At 38.4% G+C, this 17,924-nt stretch overlaps 1 protein-coding gene across 1 annotated transcript in view; it reads right to left on the bottom strand.

The window, feature by feature from the left end:
• Window positions 1-17,924, bottom strand: part of TNN (tenascin N) — an 85,374-nt gene that overhangs the window by 21,278 nt on the left and 46,172 nt on the right. Inside the window, exons 9-13 of the mRNA XM_027868367.1 lie at window positions 17,754-17,924; window positions 11,271-11,534; window positions 8,656-8,919; window positions 5,629-5,892; window positions 1,368-1,498 (exon numbers count right to left, since the gene is read on the bottom strand). Coding sequence (XP_027724168.1) covers window positions 1,368-1,498; window positions 5,629-5,892; window positions 8,656-8,919; window positions 11,271-11,534; window positions 17,754-17,924 — 1,094 coding nt within the window. The remainder of the gene's footprint in view (window positions 1-1,367; window positions 1,499-5,628; window positions 5,893-8,655; window positions 8,920-11,270; window positions 11,535-17,753) is intronic.

Genomic DNA, 17,924 nt, shown 5'->3' with positions numbered 1-17,924 from the left:
TATCCCCAGGTGTCCTTTATTTTTTGCGGGGGTTGGAAGAGCACTGACCTAAATCTGTGAGTTAGTTTAGCAGGCTGACTCCCAGTATGGAAACTCCTTCCAAGTCAAAGATTAGCAATACCCTATTAATTTACCAGGAGTTGCATAGGGGCCCTGAGAGATGTAGCATACCTAGTTCTAGAAATAGCATTTTAGAGCTCTGAAACTGGCTTTCTCTGATCTCAACAAGTGACGACACCAAGTTGTTGTTTTTTTTTTTCAACCGTTCAAGTACAACAGATATAGGCTTAAAGTATGGTGAAGACAGTACAAAAGACATCAGTTTCCCCATCAGAAAAACAAAACAAAGCCTTGATAATCAAAGCAATTTCAGAGATACCTCTCAATCCCAACCTGAAATGAAGACATGAAGGATTTTGGTGGGTTGAAATTTTAGTTCTCAGATGGCAGGATTCGTGATGCTGCTGTAACACTAGCAGTACAATCCTTCTCTTGCCCCTCACTCCAAGACACGCTTCTATGGAACCTGTGGATGCTTGGTCTACCAGAAACTGAAAGCTACTCAGCAGAGAGAATCCTTCCTACAGGTCCTAATATACAGAATCAGCCAAAGACATGAGGCTTAGAGAGAAGTAAATCCTAAAGCTCTGAAATGGGAATGTCCTATTTCTAGTGCTAGATATGTTAAATCTGAGGATAATTAATGATTGTTGAACGACTGTTTTTCAGGATATAAGTTCCTTAAAGGATATGACCATTTCATTTTTCTGTCTTTTATCCCCAGTGCCTGGCATATTAAGGAATGATTATAGAACAGAATTGAATTGAATTGAATTGAATTGAACCGAATCAAAGATATTTAGGGAGAAGAAGATCTTTTGGGTGAAGAGTAGAGTGTTTACCATAACTTTTTTAAGTGGGAAGTTTTTATGAGGGCACAGAATGTAGGTCTTATTTTGACAAGAGGGCCTCAAAGGCAGTCAAAGAACAAAATACTATGAAAAATGTGACCTCGGGTATTACTGTCCCCTGAGATTCTTTTGCTCCAGCCAGGCCAAAATTGGTAGCTACCGCAATAGCTATCATTTATCTAAAATGGATCTACACAGAAATCATTGAATTGTCACCCTGTGACAGTTGTTACAGAGCATGTGCCTTCTACCATTTCAGTCAAATGGGATCCTCCCCAGAATAACCAAGTGAAACATGGAAGCTCTGGCCATAGTGGACACTCAGGATATATTTGTTGATTGATTTATGATTGTCACATTGCCCAGTGGTCACCAAGATGGCCAACTGAGCTTAGGTACTTAAAATACAGGTGAGCAAGGGAGGGACAGAAAGAAAAGACTTAAAAAGTTAAGTACCTTGCTGGTGCCATCTGGAGCTTGGTAAGTTAGAATATAGCCATCAATTTGAGCAGAAGGTGGCATCCAGGTCACAACACCACTAGACTGGGTTACATCAGATGCACGGAGGTTTCTGGGAGGGTCAATATCTGTTTATAAAGAGTTGGTTAATTATTATTATTATTAAAGTGGAAAAAGAAAAGTGTATGGGAAAGGAAGGAATGAAAACAAAGTATGATGACTAGGAGGAGGAGGGAAGAAAAGAAATACAAATGGAGATAAAAAAGAGAAAAATACAATATATAGAATGTATAAGTATATGTATATATACATATATGTGCATATGTATATACATATATGTATGGGGATATATGTATATATATGTATGTGGATATATATGGACGACAGATTTTAGAAAAGCATTCAATTCCAATGAGATGTGAAGACATGAATACAGAGATAATGAATGAAGACAGAAAGATAAAAAGAGAAAGAAAAGATAGGGGAAAGAGGGAAAGAATGAATGAAAAAGTGTATTTATTAAGAGTTTACTATGCCTAAGCACAGAGAGATATACACAGAGACAGAGACAAAGAAAGGGGACTCTGGCTTTTTTTTTTTGTCTTCCATGTTGTCTCCCACACAAACTCCAGATGGAATCATGGGTTATGAGAGTTTCTCTGTAGGCAAGAAAACCTAAAATTCAGCAGCACTATAATTCTCAATTATAATATTTAGGCATTTATCTCAGTTGGTTTTTTGATACCATCCCTAAGATGTATCTTGAAATTTCCATTTTAAAAAACTCCTTGTTGGAAGTTATTTTAATTTAGCAGTCCCCCAAAAGATGCCTCCAGGCTAAAAAATTTCCACACAAGGTCTCAGCTCAGAAGTAAATTACTGTGTTTTAATAGGAATCAAACAACTATTGTTCTGAATTAGAGCTTTATGGGTACTTTGAGTTTCTATAACATCAACTTGGTCTGATTTCCTCAAGTAAGAGGATTGGCATACCTTCTGTTCTTTCTGTTATAAGGCAGAATCTAATTTCCTGCTTTGGAGATCAAAACTAAACTTAAAAGATAAAAACCTTAACATTAAAAACCAGTTTGTTTTGGTTTAACCCCTTGGTGCCAAGGTTCTCCTTCAGAATATATTGACTGTAAGACTGAGAAGAATATAAATTAAATGACATGAAATCTCTTCTGGCATACAGTGATGCACATAAGGGTTGCAGAGTTCATATGATCTAGAGATGAAAGAAATCTTAAAGGTCAGCTAGTAAAACTCCATCATTTTATAGAAGTAAAGCACGGAGAAGAGATATAATCATAGATTTTTAGAGTTAGAACAGACCTTTGCAGTCAGCTAATCCAGGCTCTTCATTTCACAGATGAGGAAAATGAAGCCCTGGAAGTTAAATGATTTCCCCAAAAATCACACAGGTAGTTAGTGGCAAAGCTGGAATTTGAACCCAAGCCATATGATCTGATGTCATATCCATTGCTATTTCCAGTTCACCAATCTGTACACTTATTACCAACAAATGGTACCACCAAAAGGCTTTCACTTTCTAGTTTCTCACTTCCCTCAACCTCCACCCCCCCGTCACAAGTCTTCCCAAAAGAGTAGAGTTACTATTGAACTATTCTGTACTTTCCTTATGCATCTCCTTAACCCTCTTCCACGACCCCAGTCCATACTCCAGTGTCAAATGGGTACAACCAAATCTCCTTTCAGTAGGTTATTGTTGAAAGGAACAGTCTAGAATGCTTAGAGACCAACGTCACTGTAATATGAAACAATAAAATAGCTTTGGCAATTGTCACCAGAGTATCTTAAAAAGTCAAACATTTTATACTTTGGGCACATCAATCAGCATTTGAATAAACTGAGTAGGCTGTGTCAGATGCTGGCTAGGTCTGAGAATCTGAACCAAGAACACACCTTTTCTTTGCTTCTCTTTTCCCATCTAAAATCAAACAGAAACAATACTATATGCCATCTTCTTAACTTTACAGAAATGAAAGAATAAATAAGATCATAGTATATGAATAACCTGTGGTTTCATCAGAGTGGAGAACTTCCTTCCACCAAATAACAACAGATCTATGGTGACTTAGTCTTGGGGAATTTCTTCAAGATATTTTAGAATCTATTATTAATGGTAAATGAACACCTAGAAAAAGATACAGTGATCCCAAAAAACTAATCTGTATTAACTACAGTAGTAAATCAAAGGAATATTATAAAGTTTACATAGACTTCACAAAAGTATCTCATTGTACACGTGTGGAAAAGATAGAGAAATATGGGTTAGATAATATTTCAATTAGTTGGACTCAGAACTGGTCAAATGCTCAGATATGAAGAGTAGACATTGATCATACCACAATTGGGAAAAAAATATCCAATGGATTACCCAAGAATATTGGGGTTGAGCTGTAAACATTTTTGTCAATGACTTAGTTAAAGGTATCAAAAGAGTAAAGGACTTAAAACCAGGAGGGATAGCAAACACACTGGATGATGGATACAGGTTCCAAAGAGATCCTGACAAGCTAAAACACTGGACTAAGATTAATCAAATGAAACTAAATAAAGATAAATGGAAAGTCTTTTATTTAGGTTCAAGACACTAATTCAAGGAAAGGAGATAAACAAAAGAGAAAAGGATTGACTCTGCAAAGGAGAGGTCTGTGAGCTTGACTTCAATTCCCAAGAAAATTCTAGAATGCATTACTAAAAGGATAGCTTGTAAATATCTAGAAAAAGAAGTGATGGTCACAACGAACAAGCATGACTTTGTCATGGACAGGTCATGGAAGGGAAAGGACTAGATCATGCTTCTCAATTGATAAATGGTTGAAGGATTTGAAAGGCAGTTCTCAAGAAAAGAAATCCCAGTTATCACTAGCCATGTGAAAAAATGGTCCAAGTCACTAATAATTAGAGAAATGCATATCAAAGCAACTCTGAGTTTCCATCTCACACCTATCATATGGTAAAATTGACAAAAAAGAGAAATGACAAACTTTGGGGGAACTGTGGGGAAAATAGGTACATTGGTGCACTTTTGGTAGAGGTGTGAATTGCTAGAGCCATTATGGAAACCATTTGAAATTTTGTCCAAGAAGTTACTAAACTGCATACCCTTTAATGCAACAACACCATTATTTGGCTTATACATGAAACAGCTAAAAGAAAGAGAAAAGGGTTCTTATGTATTAAAATATTTATAGCAGCCCTTTTACAGTGGCAAATAACTAGAAACTAAGGGGATGCTCATCAATTGGGAAATGGCTGAACAAATTATGGTATATAAATGTAAAAGAATATTATTGTGCTGTATGAGATGAAGAAATTATTTCACAGAAACGAGAAAGACCTCCATGAACTGATGCAGAATAAAGTGATCAGAATTAGGAGAAAATATCTACTGTAATATCAATATTGTAAAAATGAACAATTTTTAAGATTGAGTATTGTGTTTAGTTCCTAGGACCACATTTTAGGAAGAACACTAATAAGCTGGAGGGCAATACCTAGAATAAAAACGGTACTTGAGTTCATACCGCATGAGAATTGCTGAAAGAAACTGGGGATATTTAACATAGTAGAGAAGAGTCTTGGGAGAAGAGAACATGATAGCTGTCTTCCAGTTCTTGAAGGCCTGCCAGGGGAAAGATGAGTTAGACATGTTCAGTGTTGCCCCAGGTAAGAGAAATGAGGAGAAATTGTAAAGAAGCAACTTTTAGGTTTGATGTCAGGAAAAACTTCCTAGTTGTCTAAAAATAGAATTATGTGCCTCAGGCGAGGGGGGAATGTTTTCTCATGAGGGGTCTTCAATAAAAGGTCAGGTGATCCCTGGTCACTTGTCTTGTTATACGGATTTTTAGAGGGTGTGGCTTGGACTGGATGACCACTAAAGTTCCTTCCAATTCTGAAATTCTGCAAGTTGTTTGAGATAGAGACAGGTTAAATGGTTAGCACATACGTGACTTGGTACCCACGACCCAAAGGAAGCATTACTCAGAGACTGTTGTACACTAGAATTCTCTGAGGTTTGCACTCTGAGATTCTCTGTCCATCCCTTGAGGTCTATCACACATAGAAAGTAAATATGCAGTGCAAGAACGTCTTAACTAGCCACCAGAAAAAGCAAAGATTGGAGGTAGATGCTTGATTATTCCCTCCTCCCTAACCAAAATAAACCTTCAGAACTGAAAAAGAAGAGACTTCTTTTCCTTCTGTGGGTAACTTAACAGTCCCTTATTACCTGTCAATGCTTTGGTGTTGGCTTTCTTGCTTTCTCGATCTCCCTTCACAGCCCAGACATAAATAGAGTGGTCCATTCCTGGCTTCAGGCCTGTCAGCATGGTGGCAGTCTTGTCGTTCTCCACTGGCATCTCCTTAGTCTCTCCATCAGCTGAGGTGTAACGCACCATGTATCTGTCTATGACAGCCTGGACTGGGTCCCAGAATATAGTCGCTGTGTTCTCTGTCACCTGGTTAGCCATCAAGTTCTTGGGATCATCAATGTCTTCAAGAAAAAAATTTGGGAGAGGGTAAATATTGGCACCAAGTTGGCCATCATTACCAACCCATCTCCATCCTCTCATAAGGGCAAGCTTCTAGGACAATCATCAGGGTCATGCCTAACATAATAACAAAGCTATTCCCTTTGTGGCCACCTAGGGGAGCTAAGGGAGCAGGTAGTACCCACTTCCTATTTCCCAAGGTCTATCCTAAATTCATTTTTTCAATCAATAGCAGCACTTCATTATTTTTATCTCTTTAATTTTATTTTTAAATGTTATTTTATTCTTAATTTATGGAATAAAACAAGTATTTCTATAACATAGTGCAATGAAAAGATGATTGAACATGAAACTGCACATCTCCTATATACAACTCATTATTCCTTTCAAATATATAACAAAAATATCATGTAAATTTCTTTCTTTTCCTTTTTTTTCTTCCCTACCACCCCCACCCTAGAGATGGCTACCATTAGACACAAAACTTCTATTTAATCAGTTCTTTCTCTTAATGTAGCTAGGACCTTTCTTTATATGTCCTTTATAGTTAATTTTTACTTTTAAATTTAACTTTTTAATCTAATAAGCATTTGTTTTTTCTCTCCTCTCTACCTTCTACTTTAAAGAAAAAAATAGAAAAACAAAAATTTTAACAAATATGCACAGTATAAAAAAGCAAGTGGAACAGGATCTTCTGAGCAACATTTTGAGTCACAAAAATCATTGATTAAACAGCCTCTTCTGTAACTTTCAGGATTCTTCCTTACTTAGACTTAGAGATTTCTTTAGAGTTGGAAGGGACTTGAGAGATTATTTAATACAGACCTCTTATTTTGTAGATTTTTAAACATTTTATGCATTTGCCCACCAGGACACTCCTTTGGACATCTCCATCATGCCCCCATGAACCTCAATATCAGGAATCTTATCATCCTGTAAGATCACATGAGCCTTGGTACCCACACCTTATCAGTACCTTCTGTACCTCTGATTACAAGGTGGAGCAAAGAGCTCCTCTCAAAACCTCTGTTCAAAAAGGGCACTCAGGCCCGCCATCTTTTCATTTCCCACTCACCTGCATTCCTTCAGACGTCTCCCTCATGCCCAAGCCCATGTCCCCACTTATGGGAACTTTCTTTCCCACCCCTCTCCTCCTCTTTTCAGCTTCCTTTTATGTGTTATATCCCCTCCATTAGACTGTAAGCTCCTTGAAGGCAAGGACTGTTTTTCTTTTTCATGTTTTTATCCCCATTGCTCAGCACAGTGCCTGGCTCATAATAAATATTTCTTGAACTATTAACTGATCATAGAAGAAGAAACTAATTGAGGCCCCAGTAGGTTCACTGGCTTGTCCAAGGTTGCACAAAGTCATGTGACTCCTAGTCTAGTGTTTCCTCCATTCCACCATATTGCTTTTCTTCACTTATATGCAGTGGTGTGCTGGTAAATGTTTAACAACTGACTCCCCAGGGGAGAAAAAATCAATGCACTTTTAAATTTAATTTACATTATTTAACTTTTTCTCCATCACTTTTTAAAGTCTAGACAATTAACAAAAATAATAAATCAAGCCCTGATTTGTAGAGTTTGCAGATTTCTGAGATCTAAGTGCTCACAATGAAAATTTGACAATTGGCTTTCACTGGCTAGTTTGAGCTGGCTCCAATACATCCCTGCTTAGATTGCTGTAAAATTAACTTGTCCATTGAAACAGAACTATATCCCAGTGCCTGAGGTTTTTTAAAAAGCTGGCTTCTGCTAGATTCTTTCAGCTAACTTTGCCTCTGCCTTTTTTTTCCATACATATATACATTTGCATATATACTCACACATGTGCACACTCACACACACACACACACACACACACACACACAGAGAACAGAAGCAGAGACAAACAATGGTCTCCTCACTTAAATATAGAGTTTGCCATGGAAAAACAGGAAGAAGACATGAAGATAGGTGAATTATAAACACTAAAGAAATGCATCTCATTTTTCAACTCCCCCTAATCTTCTTTCCTTTCTTATCTTTCCCATTCAAATTTATTCTTTCCTCTTTATGGATATAATTATATTATCCCTACCACCTCTACAATCTCTGTCAATATCTTATTCCCCTTAATTTTCCCTCATCTGTCTACTATCATTCATTCTTCATCAAAACTTACTTTACATCATAATCCTAAAACTTGAAATGCCCCACACCTTGCCCCCAAAGATTGTAGACCGGCACTGTAGGGAGACATGTGCTCCCCCATGCACTATGGTATTGCTCTGAGAATAAGTCATTCATTACCCTTATCTGGCCTCCAGTTTCATTTAAAATGGTGTAGAAGCAGACTCTGCTTTTCAAGATCACAAAGCTATTGTGGGTATTATTTTAATAGTCCTTCTTCTTCAAAGAGATTATAATTTGATAAGGATCCTGAAATGTTACTTTATGTGGTTCAATAAGCAAAGCCTAAGAAAGTTTCTCCTGGTCTCCCAAGAGCATTTAAAGGAATTGATACAAGATGTCACCATCATATTTCATTAGATGAAGAGGTCTTGTGAGAAGTTTCATCTGAGCCATTGGACAACGTAAGACTGGGACCACCCTCACCATTTTGCTATTTCTTCTGGAGAATTCTAACATAAAACCATCCCAGATTGAGTCCACAGTACCCTGATACCATCAACATCAGACAGCAGCAATGTCACAATTTAATATCAGCTGACTGTCTCTGAGTCAATGAATTGGTTTCTGTTTCTCTCCTCTCCTGTTACCTGTTAGGGCTTTTGTGTTGGCTTTCTTGCTCTCTCGATCTTTCTTCACAGCCCAGACATATACAGTGTGCTCCATGCCTGGCCTTAGGCCTGGTAGAATAGTAGTAGTTTTGTCTTTCCTCACTGGTATCTGCTTGGTTTCTCCATCAGCTGAGGTGTAGCGCACCATGTACCTGTCTATGACGGCCTGGACAGGGTCCCAGGATATAGTGGCTGTATCCTCTGTCACTTGGTTAGTCACTAAGTTTCTGGGGCTATCAATCTCTGAAAGAAAAAGAGGTAATCAGTACAGAATTATTAATAAGCACCAAAGTATATGATCTGAAGTTCATTTATCTTAGTCTGAGATAATTTCAGGCCCTTCTTGCTTTTCAGAAGAGGCATTTTATTCTGTCTTGTCATATTATTTTCAAATTGTCTCATTTGCCCTGGTTGTGAGCATGTCTCCCTAACTAACAGGAAGACAGAATGCTATATTAGAAAAAGCACAAAATTAAATATCAGAACTCATTATCTTCCCCTCATAATCCTATCCCTCTTCCTAACTTCACTATTTCTGTTATGGGTGCCAGAGTCCCACCATTCTTTCAGTCATCCATTTTTAGAACTTGTCATCCTCAACTCTTCACTTTCATTCATCCCCCCAAAACAGCTTCAAAGTCTTATGCATTCTACCTTTTCAGTATCTCTTGCATCCATCTCTTTTCACTCACATAGCCATCTCCCTAGTTCAAAACTATTACAATAGCTTCCTGATTGGTTTCCTTGCAACTCAATCCATCCTCCACACAGCTGCTAAAATGATATCCCTAAAGTACAGATCTGTGCATGTCACTACCCTGAATGACAACTTTCAGTGGCTCCTTACTGCCTCTAGGATAAAACTCAGACACCTCTGTTTAGCATTTAAAGCCTCTCACAGTCTGGTTCCAGCCTGTGTTCTGAGGCTGATTGCACATATTCCCCTTCACATTCACTCCGTTGCAGACAAATTGGCCAGACAACATGAAAACAACCAGTGTAGAAACAATAGAGAGAGGATAAATTGGAAGTAATCAACAGAGGGAAGGCAGAAGCATTAAGGGGGATCAGGAAAAGCTTATTATAGAAGATGGGATTTTAACTGGGCCCTGAAGGAAGCCAGAGAAGCTAGGGGATAGAAATAAGGAGGAAAGTGTTCCAGGCACAGGGGCACAGGCAGTGAAAAGGCTCAAAGTCTAGAGATAGAGTATCTCGTGGCAAGTGTCACTGGCAAGGGAGTGAGGTATAAGAAATCACTGTTCAAAGTGGTGTATGTGTAGAACTGTAAATCATTCCACTGAATAGTGCTCTGCGCCAGGATCCAGACATAGAGGACCATGCTTCCTGGTAATGGGGACCTTCTCCCACCTCAGTTCATGGTCCTCCATGTGCATGCATGACCACACTTCAAAACAACCTTTGGGGTATGGCCTCTCACAGGTTAGCTTTCCTTTCTACCCACTTAAGGACAAAGGACAGACTTTCTATCATATGAGCCATCCCTTTCACTAATGTGACTGCACCCATGGCTAGATTATCTTTGCCCCAGGTGAGAGACTTTCTGGTCACAGCTCCCAGTGTATAGCACTACTTTCTCACTAAATCTCACTAAAGACTAATGGACTCATCCCTTATCATTTCCCATCTTATCCACACACTGGAATTCTAAAAGGGTTCTAATGTAATTAGGTGAGTCACAAATACATCTATCACAGCCATTGTTCCCCGGAAAACCTATTGTCATTCAAATTTTTAACTTGAAGTTTTATTGTAGCTTCTATGGCAGGCGCTTGTCGATTTTTTATTCTCTTTTCCCTCTCATTTGTTCATGGGAAGACCCAGAAGTACAGTCTAAGAAGATAAAAAGGAGAAGATAGAGCCAAAACAAGAGTCAGAGAAATTTTTGCCCAGTCATGGTTTAGAGAACACTACAACTAAGTGCCAATTAACACAAATGATAAATATCATGAAGAGGTCTCATGTATTCAAATTTGCACCATTCCAAGTTATAATTATGTAAAATATGGTTACTGGTTCCAGCCCAATGGAAATAGTCAGTGTGGATTCAAATAATGTTTCCACTTCACAAGATTCGTTATTTGTACTAATTGGGACCTTACTTATACAAAAGTCCTAACTTAAAAGAACTTATTAAAGGGAATTAGAAATGTAGGCCATGTGTAATGAGGAAAAATGGAACATTAGCCCTCTTACCCATACAATATCATGCTGTGCCAGTCAAAGTAAGGAAAAAAAAAAAGGCTTGGACAAACCAGCTAGGAAGCAGCTAGGTGGAGAGGGAGCTGGGCCTAGAGTCCAGAAGCCCTGAGTTCAAATTGGCCTCAGACACTTATTAGTTATGTGATCCTGGGCAAGTCTCAACCTCTCCAAGCCTCAGTTTCCTCAACTGTAAAATGGGATTAATAATAGCACTAATCTCCCAAGGCTGTTATGAAGATCAAATGAGATACTATAAAGCACTTAGGACAGTACAAAACACATAATAGGTGTTTAATAAATGCTTGTTCCCTTTTTTTTCTCCTATAGGTCTACTTTGTAATCTCTTATGTTTTCATCTAATCATGATCCATCACCTGTGGGGGCTTTAGTGTTGGCTTTCTTGCTCTCTCGGTCTCCTTTCACAGCCCAGACATGAACAGCGTAATCCATGCCTGGCCTCAGGCCTGTCAGGATGGTAGTGGTCTTGTCCTTCCCCACTGGTATCTCCATCGTCTGTCCATCAGCTGAGGTATAGCGCACCATGTACCTGTCTATGACAGCTTGAACTGGGTCCCAGGATATAGTGGCTGTGTCCTCTGTCACTCGATCAGTTATCAGGTTCTTTGGATCATCAATTTCTTTAAGAAAAAGTTTAGGAAAAGATAAGCATTGACGCCAATTTGGTCATCAGCATCAAACAATCTTCATGAGTATTGGTGGAGATGGCAAGCCTCTAGGACTCTCATCATAGCCATCTTCTATACAATAATCATGACATTCCTTTTATAGACACCTGAGAGAGTTCATGGAACGGGTAGTTCCTGGTCCCCATTTCCAGATTCATTTTTAAGTTCATTCTTTTGGGCCTCCTTGGATATATATAGCTTCCTCAAGAAGAAGGAGAATGGATCACCCAAGGAACAACTCTTCTACAACAGAAGTAGTCAGTCTTACTATTTAAGACCAGTTGCAAACATTTGAATAAACAAATTATGAATTTCCAGCAAGATGGTATGAGAGACTATATATAAGCCTAGCTCTTCCTCTTTACCTTAAAAATAGCTAGAAATGTGCCAAATAAACTGAAATTAATTAATAACAACTAAAATGTTGAGTGGAAAGAATAGAAAGAAACCAGAACAGATATTTTGGAACTGAGGAAGCAAAGAAAAGAAATAATATGGGGTAAGATAATGCAAGGAAGTTTTTTCAGAAAAGAATAAAGCTATAGTAACTATGCCTAGAATTCAAGGGGAAAAAAGAATGGAACCATCACAAAAAATCTGAAGATCCGTAGAAGACCTAACAAAACAAATGAAGGAAAAAAAGAAGTGTGAAAATAGAAGTCTTAATGAAAAATTTTGAAATAGAATTTATAGCTTTAAATAAAGCAAAGAGGGGACAACCTGATAAAATCAATGGAGGCAATAGAACTCAAAAACTCATAATACAACAAGAATTATTAGAACAAAGTCAAAAGACAGCAAAATCAGAAAAGAAAACATAATTACAACACAATCAACCTGGAAGACAAGGCTTGGAGAGAGAATTTTAAAATCACTTGTGTTCCAGAAAACTATGATGAAACAAATAGCCTGAATACAGTATTTCAGGAAGGTATAAAAGAAAATTGCTCAGAAGTACTAGAATCAGAGAGTAAACTATAGACTCACAAAATCCAAAGGATATAAGCAGAGAGAAGACCTAGGTTTATCTCAAATTGGATGATCAAGCTCCAGAGTTCCCAGTAGCTCAGAATCTCAGAATTTGAAGGCATCTAATCTCATCCACATCTGAATGGGAATCTCTTCTATAACATAACTAATAGATGATCGTGCAACCTTTGCTCAAGGACTCTAGTGAAAAGGGAGCACACAGCAGTTCATTTCACTCTTTGATAGCCCTGATTGTTAGAAAATTTCCTAACATCAAAACTAAAATTACTTCTTTACCACTTAAACCAATTTCTCCTTGTTTTGCCTTCTGGGTTCATGCAGAACAAGACTCATCTTCCCACATGACAGCCATTCAAATATTTAAAGACAGCTACTCTCTTTTTCTTATTTATTTAACTCTTCCCAGCTCCTTCCATCCTGTCTGCCTTCTTCCAGACATCCTATAGTTTATCAAAATGACCTCACAACTAAACCACTACTCTACAAGCAGTTTGGTCACAACAAAATACAATGGAACTATCAGCTAGAAGGCAAATGGATAGACTATTGGGTCTGAAATCTGGAAGATCTGAGTTCAAATACAGCCTCAGATACTTACTAGCTGTGTGATCTCGGGCAAGCCACTTAACCCTGATTGCCTCGCTTCCCCGCCCCCCAACTCAAAAATAAAATATAAAATGCCAAGAAGAAAACAAAAGGTCAGAAGGAATCAGAGAGTAGCAGGAGATTTTGAGAAAGTTACATGTTACCTTATCTAGACCAGGAAAGGGAAGGTGACTTTTTTTAATGTATCAAAATTATACATTTTGGAAAAATAGTGGAAAAAATAGAATAAAATGAGCAGGGAATTAGGATGAAATAAGGACAGGGAACAGAGGTATGTGAGTCAGAGGATATGGTCAAGGAGGGGATTGCTACTAAAAGGGGAAGATTATAAAATAAAAGGAAAAAATGCAAGACACATTTGTAATTGAGGTCTGGGCCAAGAAGGAAGAGTAAAGAGAGAAGTCTATGATCAGATTATCTCAAGCAATACAGAATATGCATACTTAGCAGCAGCTAGATGGCACAGTGGATAGACTACTGAGCCTGGAGTCAGGAAGACTCATCTTTCCGCGTTCAAATCTGGCCTCAGACATTTACCAGCTGTGTGTCCCTGGGCAAGTCACTTTACCCTGTTTGCCTCAGTTTCCTCATCTGTAAAATGAGCTGGAGAAGGAACAATATCTACTCCAGGATCTTTGCTAAGAAAACCCCAAATGGGGTTATAAAGAGCGGGACACAACTAAACAACAACAAAAGTTCAAAATACAGATTTCTTTCTTTTAAATAGGCTGGAGAGGAGCCAGGAAAACAATATATATATATTATAGAAGCATTTTATAGAGAGAAAACAAACTTAATCACAACTATGAATGTTAATAGGATAAATCTATCCATAAAATAAGGAGGAGGGTGGCAGAATGAATTAGAAACCAAAACCTAATAATTTACAATATACAGGAAAACATACTTAAAACATAAGGATTCTTACTGTTAAAATGATGGGTTGGAACAGAATTTATTACAACTTCATTGGATCCAAAACAGCAGGAGTAGCAATCATGATTTTAGACAGGCAACAGTGAAAATAGATACAGCCAAGAAACAAACAGGGAAACTATACGATATTATGCTTAAAGGCACTGTAGATCATAATAATTTCTAAAAATCAGTCAAGACCCAAGGAATGAATTAAGGCATGAAGAATAAAAGATTTCTCCCTTCCTGGGAATGTGCATTACTAGAACATTTCTGGATGCAAAGGAGACAACTGGGTATAGTAATTTCTCAAATTATAATTCTTTTTCCATGTGACAGAATAAGTTCTAGTCTCCCCAAGCATTGACTTCACTGCTTCCAGTAAGTTTTTCAATTAGAGAAACATATCTATCGATGCTACATTTTGCCTTTGTGATGGTAAAGGATTAATGAGTCTTTCTAATTCTGCTCTTATTACCAGGAAAGTTCCTTAGGTTCTATCTCCATATGGTCACTGCACTAGACCAAGGTGTGGCTGATGCAATTACTTCAATTCCCTTTACAAATGGTATTGACTAATGTCGATAACTGAACAGCAAGGCAACACATTATTCCTTAGCAGGAATGATTCGGCGTGTCATACTTTGATCAAAACATTTCATATGTGTAACACGTAAACCCATAAAGAGGCTTACCTAGAATAGAGGCTAAAAGTTGGCTCTCTTCTAACCTGAATGCATAGAATGGCCAACTTACTAGTCACTTACCATAATCCTCTCTGGTACAAGCTACAGTCAGGAGGACCAATAAAAGATTGCTTTGTCATCCCAAAAAAGCAAATCTATGACCCTCAACAAGAGGTAAATGCACATGATCAGTTCCATGACCCCCTGTTACAAGTTTCCTCTAAGTCCCAGGGATACATGAGAACCAACCAGGAGTTGCTGATGGCATACGCCGTTTAATTAGCATTTATGTAGCATTTTAAGATTTATAAAGTATCTTATAAATTTTATCTTTTTACCCTCAAAACAAGCCTGGGAGGCAAGTGCTATTATTATCCTATCCATTCTACAGTTGAGGAGACTGAGGCAGACAGAAATTGAATGACTTGCCCAGGGTCACAAAGCTAGTAAATGTCTGAGCTTGGATTTGAACTCAGCTGTTTTTGACTCCAGGTCCAGTACTCTGCTCATTGGTTCTCTTCGTTCTCTCAGCTAGGTTTAGCAAGGAACCAGAGCATGTACCCCACCAAAGGGAGTAGAACATATGGTCAGCTCAATGAGAAGAGCCCCAGTGCAGCAGATGCCCCAATTACCTGTTACACATATATTTCCAATTCCTCCAGAATGAGGATTTTGATGCTCTTAACTGACATCAGTTAGCAAACTTGCCATTGACTGATGTGTCTCTTCTGAACCCCGATAAGGAAGAATCATTTGAAAAAGTTTATAAAAGTGACACCTTTGCCTAGCTGCCTCTTTGACTTGAGAGTCTGATCTACCTTCCTGTCAAAATTGATCTTTATGTGATTCCATAATTTTAAAATAACTTGCTGTTTGTTTTATTAATAAAGCAAATTTTTTAAACCAGACCTATGAATGTCATTGATATACAAAGCTTCTGGTAAGGAAATTTCCTCTACTAATTCAGGTCACTACCTACTCAACAATTTATAGTCATAAAGATTTGCCTGAAGCAATAAGAAGTTAAATGATTTACCCAGGATCTCTCAGAATATGTATTCAATCCACATTTATTAAGCACCTACTATGTGCCAGGCACTGTGTTAAGCACTGGGGATACAAAAAGAGGCAAAAGACAGTCCCTGCCCTCACGGAGCTTGCAGTCTAGCGGGGGAGACAACATGCAAACAAATTATAGACAGGATAAATAGGAAATAATTAACCATGAGAAGGCACTAGAATTAAGAGGGGTTGGGAAAGGCTTCCTGTGAAAGATGCATCAGAGGCAGGTCTCCTTCACTCCTCTATGCAATAAACTCCAGGGCCTCCCTATCACCTCCAGGAGCAAATACAAAATCTTCTGTTTAATATTTACAGACCTTCCTGGCCTGGCCTCTTTTGGCCTTGGCAGTCTTCTTGTATCTAACTCCATGATCCAGCAGCTTTGGCCTCCTAGCTGTTACTTACACATGATGGTCCACTTCTGAACTCTGATTATTTTCACTGGCTGCCCCCCATGCCTGGAATTCCTCCCTCCTCACCACTATCTCCTGGCTGCCTTGGCTTTCTTTAAGTCTCCACTAAAATTCCATTTTCTGCAAGGAGTCTTTCCTGGTCCTCCTTAACGGTAGGGCCTTCCCTCTGAAATGACCTCCAATTTTCCCGATATATCCTGTTTGTGCATGTTGCTCCTCCCCTTTCCAATTAAATCATGAGCTTTTTTTAGCCAGTTACTGGTTTTTTTTTTTTGTCCATTTTTTTTTGTATCATCAGTACTTAGCTCCATGCCTGGTGCATGAGTGACACTTAATAAATGCTTGCTGCCTTGATTTCCTGATTCTGAGAGCAGCTCTTTGTAAGCTCCATCATCTCACCTCTCAAAGCAGTTCTTATTGGGGGAGGGAGTATAGACAGCCTGACTAGGAAAACTTAAATTGTTTATGAAAGAAGAGCCAGGAATAGACTTTGAGAGAGAAGAAAGGACTTCAGAGATAATCTAATCCTGTTATCCTATTTTACAAATCAGCACGTTGAGACTGAGAAGGGTGACACTACTCCCCCTAGATCACAGAGCAGCCGGGCCCAGACTATAGAACTCAGGCCTTCTGTCAGTCAGTCAGACCATATACGTTTATCAAGCACCTCTTATGCGACAGGCACTGTGCCAAGTGCTGGGCAGAAAGAAAGGCACAAGACAGTCTTTGCTCTCAAGGAGTTCATAATCTAAATTCTGACTCCATAGCCAGTACATTCTCCATTACATTCAGCTTCCGAATGAAGTAAAAAAAAAAAGAGCGAGACAGACAGAGAGAGAAACAGTGTGGTACAATGGAAAGAGCATTGAATTTGCAGTCAAAGAACCTGAGTTTGAATCCCAAGTCTGGTACATACTACATGTTTGACATTGGGCAAGTCACTGACTTTCTCTGAGCCTTGGTTTCCCTATCAGTAAAATGGGAGAACTGGATTAGATGACCCCCTAAAGTTCAGTCTACTTTGTGTTTTAGTCTAGTCTTATCCTATACCTGAAAAGATGACTCCTGAGAAAAGAATAGAACATCAATTCTAAATAAATAAATAAAATAATTAAGATTAAATATATAATTATATATTATTATATTATATAATTATTATAATTATATTTCAGCTACAGAGCAATTTTAAATTGATTTAATAATAAAACAATTGCGTAGTATGGAATGCCCAGATGTATCACCAATAAGCCCACAAACAACAACAATAACAAATTCCTCTTCTCTCTCTTGGCAGCCTAATGGAGGGACTACTAGATCGGAAGTTAAAGAACCTGAATTCAAGGCGTGATTTGCTGCTTCCTGGAATGTGGCTTACCCTCTGCTCCTCAGTCGCCTCTTCTATAAAACAGAGATCATCATACTTGCATTACCTGCCTCACTGGATCATTGTCCAGAAAGTCTGCGAGTCATAAAGTCAATATAAAGACGTGAACTGTTACCTGTTGGGGCTTTGGTATTGGCTTTCTTGCTCTCCCGGTCTCCCTTCACAGCCCAGACATAAACAGCGTAATCCATGCCTGGCCTCAGGCCTGTCAGGGTGGTGGTGGTCTTGTCCTTCCCCACTGGTATCTCCTTGGTCTCTCCATCAGCTGAGGTGTAGCGTACCATGT

The sequence above is a fragment of the Vombatus ursinus genome, unplaced genomic scaffold (assembly GCF_900497805.2).
Source record: "Vombatus ursinus unplaced genomic scaffold, bare-nosed wombat genome assembly UNPS02014789.1, whole genome shotgun sequence".
Classification (NCBI taxonomy): domain Eukaryota; kingdom Metazoa; phylum Chordata; class Mammalia; order Diprotodontia; family Vombatidae; genus Vombatus; species Vombatus ursinus.
Note: the sequence above shows the minus strand (reverse complement) of the source record. Positions and strands in the feature narration are given on the sequence as shown.